Here is a 15,154-nt window from a genome sequence, read left to right as displayed (position 1 = left end):
AAAACTTGTTACTCAAATGATCATTTTTATTCCACCAGTTGTTATTCCCATTACATATTTAGTAAAATTGTGTACAAAAAGATTAAAAATAGTCACAAGTAAATAAGTTGCAAATCCCCTAATAAAAATAGTAACTTTTATTATGTAAATTGTCATTCTTGTTGCTTGTTTTCTAAAATTGTTTGCAAATACCTTAAAATAGTTTACAAAACTCTTTACACAAATAGTCACTTTCATTTTGCAAGTTGTTATTCTCATTATAAGTTTAGCAAATTTGTGTGCAAATAAATTAGAAATGGTAGCAAATAAAAAGGTTGCAAAATGCATTATGGAAATTATTATTTTCATTTTAAAAGTTATCAATCACTTTATAAATGTTGTCAAAAGCTGCTTTTGTTTTAATGACACCCAAATGTAAACATAATTAGCGCATGTTATCAATAACTATACAATAATAGTGATTAAATATGTTTTTGTAAACAAATTCTATCTACAATCGTAAGTCAAATATTATAACAATAGTTGAACAATGCATTTGTTTATATAAGTGCTATTCTTAAACTTCTTCTTCCACCCAAGAAATTCTTTTTGAAACTACATTACCCATTCTTTGCTTTTTTGCTTGACTTTCCTTCTAATACTATTTTTTCTTCTCGTGAAAACACTACTTCATAGTCATTTATTATGCTATATTTCTTTTAAAACAATCTAGTTATTATCAAAGGAAATGTAGTCAATTCTATTAAGAAGTGTAACTCAACTTAATTTGCTTTACAACAATGCAGTCATTACCATAACAAATCTGGTCATTTCCATTACCAAACGAATTCAATTCCAATAACAAGTCAACTTCCTTAGCTTCACAGAAAAATAGCAATACAAATATAGTCATTTACATTCCAAATGTTGTCATTTCACCACAAGTCAACTAGGACTATTTACTACTCGAATAATGAAATTTACTGCTTAGCTAATGAAATTTATTACTTATTCTTGAATTAACAAAATAGAGAGAAAAAAATACAGGCTAACAAGATAATAGACTTTAAGAACAAACTTCATTAGAAAAAAGCAGAAATTTAACCAATATACTTCCAAAATTTTCAACTAAATGAACCCTATCATAGAGACAAGAAGTCACGGCAAAATCCCATAGAGCTAGAAGATTGGTTCCTTATTTTATTATATTAAAAACAATAAAAAGCTGAAAGTAATGAACTTTAAAGAGACACATCAGTGCATACAGAGTATGAACAACATTTAAAAAAAAAATGGGAACAAAAAAAGTTACCCTTCTTCATGATGATGGCTCAATGATTTAAGCTTCTCACAAATGTTATGCACATTCCTCGCTAAGACCATCCTCATTGACAATGCAAGTGAATGACTACAAAGAATGATGGCTTTGTAGTTTGGGTGGGTTGACAACTTGGAAGAACAAGGGCTTCACAGTTTGGGTGAGTTGGGAAAGTTGGGAGAACAGTAGCTTTGTAGTTTCAACGAGATGGTGACTTTAGTGACTTTGGAGAACGAAGAGTTTGGGTGAGTGAGAAACTTGGGAGAACTAGAACACTAAACACTTTCTTTTTTGAAAATATTTAAGGGTTATTTTGGTCTTTCTACCAAAATTTGAGTATTCTAGATTCATATCTCATGTTCTTCTAATTATTTTACTTATCTGGATGATCTTTATTTTTTTTTTTCAATTTCAATAAATTTTTTTTCAAAATTAAAGAAAAAATTTAAAAAAAAGAAAGAGTAAAAAAGGCCCTCTTGCTCAAGATAAAGCAAGAGGAAGAGGGCCCAATACAATTAGACCAACACCAAACAAAGAAACCAAAATACAAATGTAATAACAAGGTGATTTAAAGTTCAAAATTTTACTGGAAGAGATGTCCCCATTTAGTATTTAATAGTATTTTGAATAAAATTAGCAACAATAAGAAGATACCTATGCTTTAGTGAAAAAATAATTCTTATTTCAAATTAAGATTTTGGGGACATTTCAATAGTTTTATTTTCTTATAGTAATAAAAATCTCATGTAAATTGTATTTATAATAATTATATTATAATCAAGTTATAAATGAAATAAAAAGAGTTTGAGTTTTTTAAAGAAGCTTTTATTTTAATTTTAATAAATCAAAGAATATTATTGTTATTTTGACATGTTAATTTTTATTTTAAATTTCTTTTTATTATTTTAATTTGTGAGAAAATATATTTTACTTAATATATTGATATTAAAATAAATTATAGAAAATAATTTCATTTAAATTTGATTTAATATTTAATTTAATGGTGCTAATTTTTTATTTGAATTTATCTTGCATGGCATTACTTGAAAAAATGTGTTAAAAATTAAATAAGCTTATTATTATCTTATTAAATGTCATGCATTTTCTTACCTCCCTATTTTCTCCCCTCCATCCAAACACAAGGACCCCTCAATTTTCTCCCCCCATTTTCTCCTTCTCCTAGTTTTCTCTTAATCTAAAAGTAGTACTCCTCCGGTCCTTAATATAGGACCCAATTGTTGAATTAATTTTGGTCCTAAATATAAGACCCATTTCTCATATTTATCAATTTTCTCTAAATTACCCCTATAGATACTCCCTCAACCAGAATCAAGTAAAAGAGGGAGAGGAGGTATTAAGAAAGATGATTATGGTATTTTAGAAAAAATGTGTCACATTTCTTATAATTAACTAATTTACCTAACTTCCTTAATCTAATCAAATTAGTTAAATAGGTCTTATATTAAGGACCGGATGAGTATTAGTTTAGTTCTTAGATGGGATGAACTCAGTCTTGCTTCCATCTACATTCATCCTTCCAGCTTAATTTTATTTTGCTAATTCATTTTCTCTTTTCCATCTTCACATCACATTTGTGGTTGCACATTTGTTGGATGAAGAGGTTGTCTACTATGCTTCAAGGGGAAGTTCATCTTGTCTAAGTTCAAGTTTTAATTTAGTTCTTGCAATTTTTATTTCTAGGTTTAAGAATGTAATATTGTATGGATGATTGGAAGGTGCTTGGCTGAATGCCTTGTACTAAACCTGCATCCGATGCTTGATAAATTTTCTTCATGTATTGGAAGAATTGATTCCCCAACGTAATTGTTGATTTCTCTACGTTAGCATGTAAAACACAGTATTACCTTGTTAACATAGTTGAAATTGTGTTTAATTAGGAGTGTAACCGATTGTCCAAACCCCAAGTTAAAGACTAGGATCATTGAAGACAAAACAAATGCATATTAGGAGCCTGTTTGGCATAGTTTATAAGTAACTTTTTAATTGTAATTTACGGAATACGAGGTTAGTATGTGAGAAGAATATCTTTTCGGCTCATGTGAAACATGCTTATAAGTGTTCATGAATAGGATCCTAAACAAGCCCTAGGTGGTCTTAAGAGTAGAGATTAAGGATTGGGTACTAGGTAGGGTTTTAGGGGTATCTAAGTCCTACTCACACTAGCTTAAGAGGTTTATTGAACATAATTGAACCTAATCAATGAGAGGCTGAACTTAATCAATTGAGGAACTACGAATGCTTGCAACTGGAAGTGGGTTGGGTAAAAAGATCAAAGGACTTGTTGTGTCACAGAGGGTTATGCAGTGGCCAAGGAGAAGGGTAATGAAGAAGATAGAAATAGACACAGCTCTTCTTGAACAATCCCAAAAGGAATGTGGAATGCAATTTGGAGAATTAAAGTGCAATGCACTCCCTTCTTTTGAAAATCTGCACGAGAGCTGTTGAGGAGAAGAAATATGTACAATTTGGCGCCGCATCTTGAGGTTGCGTGGTTTGAAAATATCCCTTACAGGAGGAATAATCTTAGGAATTGCCAATTTAATTGGATTCAAATAAACTTAGAAGCTGATTGAATTGTCAGAACTTCCCTAAAGGATTTGCACAATGGATCTCATATTATCTGTGCAGACAAAGGTTATAATTTGCCTAACCATATTTTCGTGCACCTTGATCAGCTTGCATATTATGTTAATAACAAGGAAATGAATGCACTTTCAGAATGCAAACATGTAACCAAAGATAACTTACGAAGCAGCAAGTCATCACAATTGCAAGAACGAGGCTGCTATAATTTGCACTAAAATATCTGCACATTATAAGGTAACTAGAAGAAGTTTCTAAAGTTTCGATCAGGAGGGTAAAGAACCAATTTTAGTAGCATTAACAACGATAACAAAGGAGAATAATAGAATTTGAGCATGTAGAGATTCAGGACAAGGGAATACAGGAGAGAGAGGAACAGTATACTTGAGATATGTCAGCTGTCATTGCAAGAATTTTCTATTTTTCATTCAATTACATAAATGTGCACACAAGCTATAATGTCATTAAACTTTAAGTTATCTTACTACCAAAATAAGACGAATCGTTCAGTACAAAACCTTTGTGGTTGATCAATTCGGACTATGTACAGCAGAGGGAACTCACTCAATCATTTTCCTTCCCTCTTATTTATGCAGCGTCTGAAGTTCTGTATTTACGATCATAGAGCAGGAATGAAGATGAATGTGGATTTTGGATATCAATTACCTACAATGAATACAACAGGTCAATAAGCAAGCAACATGAATTCCACGATCAGTGTGTGCGAGTGCATGCACATGTTTCCGGGACTAAATACTATATTATGTGGCTACCTGTCTCATCTGATTAGTGTTGCGGATGGAATGCTGGTACATGCTTTGAATTACAGGCTCCTGAACGATAATTTATTTACAGGTCATACACAACAGCAAATTCGGCATATATTCAGAATAGGTTCGGACCAGACAAATAAACACCTGCAGCAGTTGAGGTTGGCCGGGAGAATCCTGTTGGGTAGAAAAGAAGTTTTGTGGATGGTACATGTTATCATTAGATTGGGAGTCCAGCGCAAGATTGGACTGTTCATACATGCAATGAACTACATGGTTGGCTTCAAAATTATACAGTCCCTGTATCAGAAGTTAAAGAATCAATATATAACTTTGTTGTTTCAGAAGCGTGGTGCATTAAAATAAATGAATCCTAGAGAGTAGCAAAATGGTCACAATATTCACAAAGTCACATTGCAGTCTGTATTTGTAATATATTATGAAGAATGACCTGCATGATGGGATTTGATGTTGTACATTGAGATGAAACATAGGCAGAAGAGGGACTTGAAATGCAGGCAACAGTATCTGGCGGAGAAACTTCTACATCTAGAACCCTTTGAGTGTCTAATCCATTACAGTGCATAGTAGTTTGATGGCCTCTAACAGGTGTAGAGCTCCCTTCTTTTTCTTCTTCCATTCTGTTACTTTCATTTTGATCTTCCATTGCCTGTCCATTGAGAAAGATGTCTGCAGGCTCATTCTCAGGAGCAATTGCATCAGCGCTGCTGGAGGTGATAATCTGAGTTTCTGCACCTTTCAATGCCAAGATTCTCTCGACTCCTTCCATTATCTCATCAAGTTTCATCCGAGCAAATTGATAACCTTCCACAGATTCGGAGGCCCTTGCTGAAAACTTGAGCAGCCTGTGGCACAAATCTTTGTAACGGCTTGCTACAATCATCTTAGGATTATCTTGCATGTTAAATTGCCCAACGTCCTTGACAGTTCCCAACCTTGCCTCTTTTGTCCATCTCTTTAAGATGTACTGAGATGGAACCACTTTTATGTTCATATGGTCAAGCACTTTTAGTGCATGGCTACACAAAAATCCAACACGCTCAAACTGCATACAACTGCACAAAACTGTATCATCTAAAGAATTGAATGTGACATTATATTGTCTAATATGTTCAAACGTATTTGCTTTATACTCAAACAGTGATCCATTCCTACTGAATTGGTTAACAACAACATTTAAAGATTTCTCATATCCTTGCTGAAATACTTCAAATGCCCTTGGAGTATATGCATCACTTCCATGCTTTAACAAAACAACATTACCCATTAGTCTTGGCAAACGTCTCCTCATCTCATCATTAGCTTCAATTTCTTCATAACGTAGTTCATCCACTACCCTTTCAAAATGCTTCAGGAATTGAATGACATCAAGGTCAGAATTTAAATAACTTCTAAATTTACGAGACAAAATCTCACCTAAATGAGAGCCTTTTGCATCCAAAAAAAATGTATTTCGACCAAAGACAACTGCCCATTTCTCTCTTTCTCTGTACATCCATCTCAACCATTCATTTTGCTGCAGATCATACTTCTCCAACATAGCCTCCCAAGCATGAGAAAAATCCTCCTCGTATTTGTGGTCATAAATACAGCATCGGAGATCGCTGGCAAAAGAATTAGCATCCTTAACTACATGACTGAGGTGTCTTAAAGTATTTTCATACAGCTGCCATACACAAGTAAAATGGTTTGTTTCAGGCAGAATTGTATTGACAGCTTCAATAATTACAGCTTCTTGTTCTGTGAGAATAGACTTCGGCTTTTTCCCAGACATGGCATTAATAAAAGTACGCAATAACCAATTAAATGATTCCGTGGTATCATCATATAGAAGTGCAGCTGCAAAGATCACCACTTGTTTGTGATGATTAACACCTATAAATTGTACAAATGGTCGAAGTTCTCTGTCTGTTCTGCAAGTTGTGTCCAAACAAATTACATCACCAAAATAATCATAATCCAGCACCATATTGTCATCAGCCCAAAATATATTGCTTACCTTGTCATCAACATCTAACTGTAAGAAATAAAAAAATGTAGGATTTTCAAAGTGTTGTCTCTGAAAGTAACCCAATAAACGTCCTGCTTCTCCTTCATTCATATCTCTATCCCTCTCTGACTGAAGGTGATTGTCAAAATCCATACAAACTTGATCAAGGGACACGCGAACTGCAAATTTTCTATCCATAATTTCCAATGCTGACTTTGACTTGGGTGGTCCTATCGTATTTTTAGGGTCAGCTTCTACCCCTTGGGCAACACTTAGTTCATTTTGCAGCATTAACATGTGAGCTTTACTAGGATTTATATTATCATGATTGTGCTGTGCCTCAAAATTGGTAACTCGGTACTTACCATCTGGTTGGCGAGTGATGATCATATGAGCCAAGCAACCAGTTCTTGTTTCTTTCCTGTGTTTTTTCACATTAACATCTCTTTTGTCTTTCCTGCGGTATCCCTCTTTGGAGCAAGTAAACTTTCTAGACACCACCTGACCATGTACTTTACTCCTATTTACCCAATCTTTTCTAACACTGAAACCCAGCAACCTGGCATATTTGTTATAGAATCCGTATGCATGCTCATCAGATTCAAATTCTGTCCCAGTTCCCAATACATTACTGGTACTGGGTTCGTCCACAGAAGCATGACCAGATTGAGCACCATTATCATGTATAACCTTGGGGCTGCAACAGTTTTGCTCCACATTCAAGTCCAAGTTATTTGATATCTCAGATCTGACTTCAACATTTTCTTCATGTGCACTCCCCAAGTCGTTATCATCCCCATCCATTAAAAACCTACACTAAAGCGAAAGAAATAAGTAAGATTATAATAGGAACTAAAAACTAATAAGCATATGATCAAAAATCATTCTCTCCCCTTGATAGAAACCAAACAATCCATGCCACAAGAATATCTTTCACTCCCAAAACGGACATGCTTTCTATATAAAACTTCAGTAACAAAAGAAAGTTGCCCAAATTGAACCAAATAAACAAATAATCCGTAAATACAAGGAAATGCTGTTATTACAGGCTAGTGTTTCAATTCCAATCATAATCGATTCAAACTCAGCAACGATGAATTAAAAGCACAGAGAGACAGAATACCTGAGAACTGAGCCGTTGATATCCGAAATTAGGGTTTAAGGTGAGAGTAATCGCTAAAAATCCATGGAGGGTGCAGTGGTATAGATAAATTATGAGAACAGAAATACGGAGAGTGTGATGGTTATGGGAAAGAGTTGCCTCAGCTTGAAGTCAGAGGTGTAAGAGAAAAGATAGTAATTGGCTCGCCGGTCACAGCGTGGTTCGGACTTCGGAGGGCAGGTGATTCAATGGTCCAATTGCAGCCATTTTCGATTTTCGATTTTCGATTTTCGATCCTAAATAACATTGGGGAAATTGAGCAAATGACGTAAAATTTTAATTAAAATTCCAAATCAGGATATTACAAATATTTATTTTTTAAGTGTAGTTTTTTTTATGAGTGTAGTAATTAATACTAATTTAGAATTTTAAAATTCAACGTTTATTTTTTTGAGAGTTTTTCCATGATTATATTGCTCTTTTTTAATTTTTTTAAAAACCCGTACTAGTTTTGTTAATAACGATAATAAACTTGTTAATCGTATTATTGGAATTGTAAAATTTCCTATTTATGATTTCATGGCCAATCTCTTAGAGTGTCACAAGCTTTTAAATCACATGGTTAATAGCGTTGTAAAAGTTGTAATATCATTACACTATTTATTAACGTTATTATTAGAATTGTAAAAGTGGCTTTTTTTTTTTAAGTTTTAGAAAAACCCATTGTTAATGGTAATACCAAACTTATTAATAATGTTAATGAATTAGTTAATCATGTTACCAAAGTTATAAAATTTCCCACTTATAATTTCATGACCACTCTCTTGGAATGTCACAAACTCTTAGGTTATGTTGTTAATAATATTACACAAATTGTTAATATCATTGTACACTTATTAACAACATCATTAAAATTGTATAAAAGCGACACTTTTTTAATTTTCTTGAAAATTTTTTTTGTTAATAGCAATATTAAATTTGTTAATAACGTTCATAAACTTCTTAACCATGTTACTTGGGGTAATTTGATCATTTTAGTAAACTTGAAAATCCCTATTTGGTCATAAGTAATTAGAAAAGAATTCCTTATTTAAGTAACTATTTAAGAATTTTCAAATTTAAGAATCATAATATTAATGTTTCAATCCTCTGTAAACTAAAGACATTCGGGTCAAAAAGAAACCTAAAAGGCAGTGAAAATTAACTACAAAAATTTTTAAACAAGTGAGGTATTGTTATTTCATATACTAAAAGTCTGAAACTCATCATTTCAAATTACTCTGTTTGTTTGTTAGAACTTTTTAATAATTATATTTTTTTTAAGACTTTATAATAATTCTCTCTTAAAAATTCTTTATAAATAAGAGTTGAAACTCAATCCATGCCCTTTTAATTTAAAATAAAAATTAAATTCAATTTTCTTTAAGTTAATACAATATTTGGTCCTTATAATTTTGCTTCATTTAGTTTTGATCCAAATAATTTTAAACTATAGGTTTAGGTCTTCAATTTTTTTTTTTCTGTTTAAAATGTTGATCCCTGTATTTTAATAAGAACCAAAACCCGTTTTGTCTCTTAAAAACCAAAACCTATGATTCAAGACTATAAAGATTAAAACTAAAATGAGGTTGTAAATATTGTATTAACACATTTTCTAGTAATAAATTGCGCATAGTTAGCGTATTGGTACAAATTTGGACTTCAAAATTTTCATAGGGCACACATAATGAATCAATCAACATAAGTATTTTTAGCTAACAATTTTTTATTTTCCTATTAAAATTGCTACTGTAATAGTCATCTATAAAACCAAAGCTGCAAACTTACCTCGAATTAAGCCAATTGGCTCTAGCTAAGTGAATATTTTTTTATCATCTTTCACCTAATGAAAAGAACTCACGCACCTATGGTTCTCATGAAGTTACTTATCATGAAGTTAATATATATGAGAGAAGGGTAAGCCTCTAATTTTCCAAATTTCATGTATTTTACTGGGGAGGTTAAAATTCATAAAGCAAGTATGACCTAAAAATTAACTACCAAGTAACAATAAGTTAGGCCAAACATGATGTATTAATATTTGAATTTTTATTAAGAGAAGTGCTTATATTTAACATCTAAGAGTGCTTCAAACATAATTGTCTCCAATTAAAGGAAACATACGTGACATAAGTATACTAGGCAAGTCAACTGACACATGCACATCTCTAAAAAAAAAATTATTTAGTCACACGTGACAATAAAATGATGAAATTTAGTGTCTTGAATTGGGGAGGTGAGATGGTGGGCTCCAATACGTATGAGCTCAAATACAATACTTCTTTTAATTTTAAATGCAAGAGTTGATAGAGAGATTCACTTTGATTTTAAATATAAGATACTAGTTTATTTTGTTCTCTATAATTCTTTTAAAACTCTTTTCAATTGATTGCAAATATATATTAAGGATTGTTTTTATCAAGAGAGTACTTCCTACAAATGATTAAAATGAGCATTTTTAGAGAAATCAACATAAATTTTATTTCACATACATAAGTAATTTAACTAATTTCTTAATATTTGTAAATTAATTATTTAGCTTCTATGTTTAGGATTGAGAGATATTAACTTACTAGTAGGAAGGAATGATGCGTTGGACTGATTATGATTAATGATCTTACTATAACCAACTAATTAAGTCAATATAAAACCACGGTGATAGACGCAACTCAGTCGAGAAAATCAATAGATTCGACAAGAGAATCAAGATTTTAAACAAGAAAGCATCAATACCTTATCTAGGTTGAAAGAAATTGAGAATAAATTATCTCTGTTCCCGACAATGAAAATTCAAGAAATAAGAGTTGAGAGTTATTAGTCGTGTCTTTTTTTATTACATTATTTTTAGCTAAAACTTCTTAAATTTATTTTCTACATAGTTATTATATCCGTTAAACTTCTAAAGTTTTATTGTACTGTGTTAAGACTGTTTTAGTTGCATCTTGCTTTTCGTTAAAAGTTTAAATTTTTTGGTATTCAAAAAATTTATTTTTCTGTAGTAATTCATAAAAAAGGCTCGCTATATATAAAAGAAATTAAAAATTACAAAGATTACCAACAGATTCGTAACGAAAATTTTCTTATTTAGCAACAGAAAATTCTATTGCAAATCCGTCGTTATCCATCATTAATTAGCTTCAAAATTTCGTAGCAAGGTTGCAATGTGATATTCACAAAATTTGAGATGGAATATTCTGTCACAAATTTGTTGCTCAAAATTTAACTAATTTCTATGAAGTAATTAACACAGAAATTATTTCGTTACTAATTTTCATGGCCAATCTCATTAATGAATGGAATTTTCGTCACCAATTGCCTATTTGTTTTTTGTATTGTCTATTTACAAATAATTTTGTGAAATTTAGGGCTCAATTCCATATCATATATAAATTTTTTTTAAAAAAAATACTGCTTATATTTCAAGATTACAACTCAATTATTGAATATGTAAAATTTTTCTTTCAGCATTTATAACTATGCTACATGACTATCATTTTGTTTTAACAAATTAAGGATCTCAATACTTTTGTATCATTTCATGAGACTAATTTATCATTATATCTTTACCTGAGAGACATATACACGTCATTTTCCTTTCCCTGGGTTAATTTTTCCCCGAAACGTCATTTTCCCTAGTTAGTATCATATTGTTATTTATGTTTCATAATTCTTATGTAATTTTAATTGCTTAAAATATCACATTAAAAATATCATTCTTATATCGTTCACGATACATTGATGTTATGATTTTTTAATTATATGTTTTTTTCCTATATAATGTCGTGAGATTCATGTGATAGATCATAGTAATTTTAAAATGTTTATTGGATTATTTTTTATCATTTAAATTTATTTAAAATATTTAATAAATTGCACATATATAGTTAAAAAAAAATCCCGCTATCCTTACTTCATGATTCCTATCGATCTTGTTTTTCTTACTCAGTTGAGATGTCACGGGAAGACAATTTTTTTAAGGTAAAAAAGAAGAAGAGAGAAATCAAAAGTCAAAACACTACTAAAACAAGTTCCCAAACAAAGAGAAATATTTTTTATTTCATGAGAACAACAGCATCTTTTTTTTACCGTTGCATAAAAAAAAAAAAAGAAGTGGCATCATGTTTTAATATATAATTTATATTATGATCTTATGGGGTCCATGTTCGATGTCTTGAATATATAACATATCAAAACAACGTAGGCAACTGAAGAGAAGAGCTGCTCCTCAACATTATTCATCGTACGTACCCAAGGGGACCTGCTTCATGCTTTACAAAGAATATATATAACGTAAATTATAATTGAAAATTAAATTGAATAATTATTTGGCAAAAAAAGCTGAATAATTATGCAAATATATATATATATATATATTTGTGTGTGTGCATGTGTCAGTGAGGGTCAAAATTTTTAAAATCCGACAAATTATAAAATAGGCCAAAATGTGGATTAAATTTGATCAGCTGATCCATCAGTTTAATTATTTTTTATTTTTACATAATATTACTTTTGATCCTAAATATAGGAGCTAGACAATAGATTTCTTTTGTTGTAAATATAATATTTCAATCACGAGATAGTTTTAATGCATATGATTAAATACAGTAATTTAGATAAATTAAATCAAAACACATTTGCTACTAATAATCAACTTAACTAATTTTTTTTAATATCCACAATTTAGTTATATAACTTTTATATTAAGGATAGTACATAGTGTTAATAATATATTGATGATTTCTATGAAATCAAATTTAAAGGTGATTTTAGTTAGTAACAGACAAATAATCACGCATTCTAATTTCTAAATGCTTAAATAAGTATAAAATAGTGACAGAGCCAGTTCCCAAACCCAAGACCAGGTATAAAATTTAATGTTAAAAAATAATTTATCTTTAATTTATATATATTTCAAAAGAATATTTTCATTCGAAATAGTGAATCAAATCTTATATTTACAAAATATCTTACATTAAAATTGAAAAGTATATAATAGATTACTGGTATACGATCATATAATTATACAACAACAATAATTCATGTAAAACACAATAAGGATGCATTTTTTCAGAAAAATCATAAAAGTAATTCCAGAAAATGTTAAGAATGACATTTAAAAATAAATTGATCTAATAATATATTAAAAATTATGATTTCAGGATTGAAAAACGACTTTGTGAATATAAGAAGCTTACAATATATGCCAGTGCTGCTCACATCTCATACACACATATGTATATATTTAGAGACACATATATAAATATACATATATGTATATTTGCTGACTAAATGAAATGAAAATTTGAGTGATGTTGGATGTGAAGAGAGTTTATTAGAAATGAAGGTACCTGAAGAAGGGCAATTGAAAGAAGGAAGCTGACACTGAGAAGGCAGCTGATAGGCAACACGGAGAGTATTACAAAGGCAGTCACGGTCCACTTCTCCTAGCGCCGAGCAGCACTCGGAGCTGGGCGCAGAGTTGTTTCCTGCCACCACGAACGGTGCACACACCGTCAGCCTGCTCACTCCATTGGCGCATCTGCTGTCCGCCTGCGCCTCTGCTCCTCCTATCACCGCTGCCACCATTAACACCGCCACCGCCACTGCAGCCGCCACCGCGATACGTGTAAGAGATGCCATTGGTAGGATTAGAACACAAATGCTAATTATAAGATAAAATAGTGAGTGCTGTGTTGTGTGGTTGTTTGTGGCAGAGGAGGTTCTGTTTTATAGTGTAGAGTTGGAGAAATAGGGTGCGATGGTTTTGTGTGACTCGCCTGCCTTGTGGATTTTGGCATGGCAAGTTTGGTGTTGGCGTCCTCACGCAAATTAAATTGCCATATATTGAATTGTGAATATTTAATTTTTTTAACTTTACTTTAATACATACATAATAATGTAGAATACAAATAATTTTTAAAACCTTCAGTTTTGAAGAAATTTAAAGTTATGATTTGAAGATTCCAAGATTCAAAAACACATAAGAGATATAATATTGTGAGTGGCTATTGCTCAATTTTCCCTCGATATATATGTAATCACGGACAGTGTTGACGGATGTTGCTTTTATAATATTGGTGTGTCAGTTCTTGAGTTAAAAGATTGAGTTAAAATTTTTTCTATATAGACAGACAAATCATATTTAAAAATCTATCTCATTTAAAATCTAATGATAATATGAATTACTACATCCGTCCTTAATATAAGAGCTTATTTGACTTTTAATTTGGTCATAAATATAAGATCTCAATTCACTTTGTCTTTTATATTTATTCATTTTTTCTAAAATAGTCATTATAATAGTTGCACATATTAAATGTTCCATCAAGTGGTAGTTTTAACTAATATGCGTAATTAGTAAAGATATTCTAGTAAATATAACATTTATTATTTATTACAAATATCTAACTCAACTAATTTCTTTAATCTCTCTAGATTAGTCATCTAGATCTTATATTAAGGACCGGAGCTAGTAATTTGTATTATTACAGCACTACTAAAAATACAATTGAGCTACTGAAGCCATTTCTCTCAAAATATAACAAAATTATGGGTATAAAAGGCAACACATAATTAAGAAAAGGGTAAAACATGCATTTGGTTATTTATATTTACATCAAGTTTCATTTAATCATTTTAATTAGTCCTTTATGTTTATAAAGTATATTTTTAGTTATTTAATCTTAATACTATTAGTTTATCTAACAGAAAATACCAACTCATTAAACTTAAGTGATAATTGTTTCATTTTATTTTTTTTTAATTTACATGACTTAAAATATAAAGATATATTATTTAAAATATTAAAATATGAGTATGTGATGATGCCTCTGTCATTAAATCACTCAATTAAACTAGATCCTAATTAATTTGTAGTTTAGGATCGACCTAAGTCATTACTTCCAAAGAGCAATTATGGGTTTCTTTAGGTAAAAATTTAGGTGATAAAAAATGCAACAAAATGGACCTAAACTAAAACGTAAAATTCTAATTTTAAATGCAAAATGTAAATGTCCTAAAATTTATGTGAAAATTAAATTAAACTAAATGAGTGCAAAGGCAATTTTTTTGGAGGGATTTTTTTAGAGGGAAAAATTAAAATGATAAATAAAGAAAATTAACTAGAAAGCAAAGAAAATTAACAAGTAAAATTGAGAAGTTTCTCTTCAAGTACGGTAAAGGAAACAACTTAGAATTCACATAGATTTAACCTTCATAACCTTAATAAGTTAATTAAACCAAAGGAAAGTGATAAGAGAGTGGAATTAATAAATTTAATCACCTACTTGAAACAAAGAGAACCCTCAATTCCAAAAACCTTTAAACCGTTA

The 15,154-nt window shown here is 30.7% G+C and overlaps 2 protein-coding genes across 4 annotated transcripts; both read right to left on the bottom strand.

Annotated features, from left to right (window-relative positions):
• Window positions 1-4,269: 4,269 nt before the first annotated feature.
• On the bottom strand, window positions 4,270-8,010 carry LOC114761117 (protein FAR1-RELATED SEQUENCE 5-like). Of its 3 annotated transcripts, none has more exons than XM_028950436.1 (5): window positions 7,806-8,008; window positions 5,123-7,498; window positions 4,819-4,971; window positions 4,675-4,734; window positions 4,270-4,567 (listed from the first exon to the last, which is right to left on the bottom strand). In XM_028950436.1, exons 2-5 carry the CDS (start codon window positions 7,484-7,486, stop codon window positions 4,490-4,492), a joined length of 2,655 nt encoding a protein of 884 aa, XP_028806269.1. In that variant the 5' UTR covers window positions 7,487-7,498; window positions 7,806-8,008; the 3' UTR covers window positions 4,270-4,489. The 3 variants fall into 3 exon arrangements, with proteins under 3 accessions (XP_028806269.1, XP_028806268.1, XP_028806271.1); XM_028950435.1 differs by having other exon boundaries at window positions 5,123-7,493; XM_028950438.1 differs by lacking the exons at window positions 4,270-4,567; window positions 4,675-4,734 and having other exon boundaries at window positions 4,832-4,971; window positions 5,149-7,493; window positions 7,806-8,010.
• LOC114761115 (protein MEN-8-like) lies at window positions 7,995-13,463 on the bottom strand. Its single transcript, XM_028950433.1, has 2 exons — window positions 13,172-13,463; window positions 7,995-8,080 (listed from the first exon to the last, which is right to left on the bottom strand). The coding sequence occupies exons 1-2, from the start codon at window positions 13,461-13,463 to the stop codon at window positions 7,995-7,997; spliced, it is 378 nt and encodes a 125-aa protein (XP_028806266.1).
• Between the last annotated feature and the right edge of the window lie 1,691 nt (window positions 13,464-15,154).

This window comes from Neltuma alba, unplaced genomic scaffold, assembly GCF_004799145.2.
Source record: "Neltuma alba isolate B1F8T4 unplaced genomic scaffold, ASM479914v2 tig00011083_pilon, whole genome shotgun sequence".
NCBI lineage: Eukaryota > Viridiplantae > Streptophyta > Magnoliopsida > Fabales > Fabaceae > Neltuma > Neltuma alba.
This window is presented reverse-complemented; position numbering and strand designations above follow the sequence as displayed.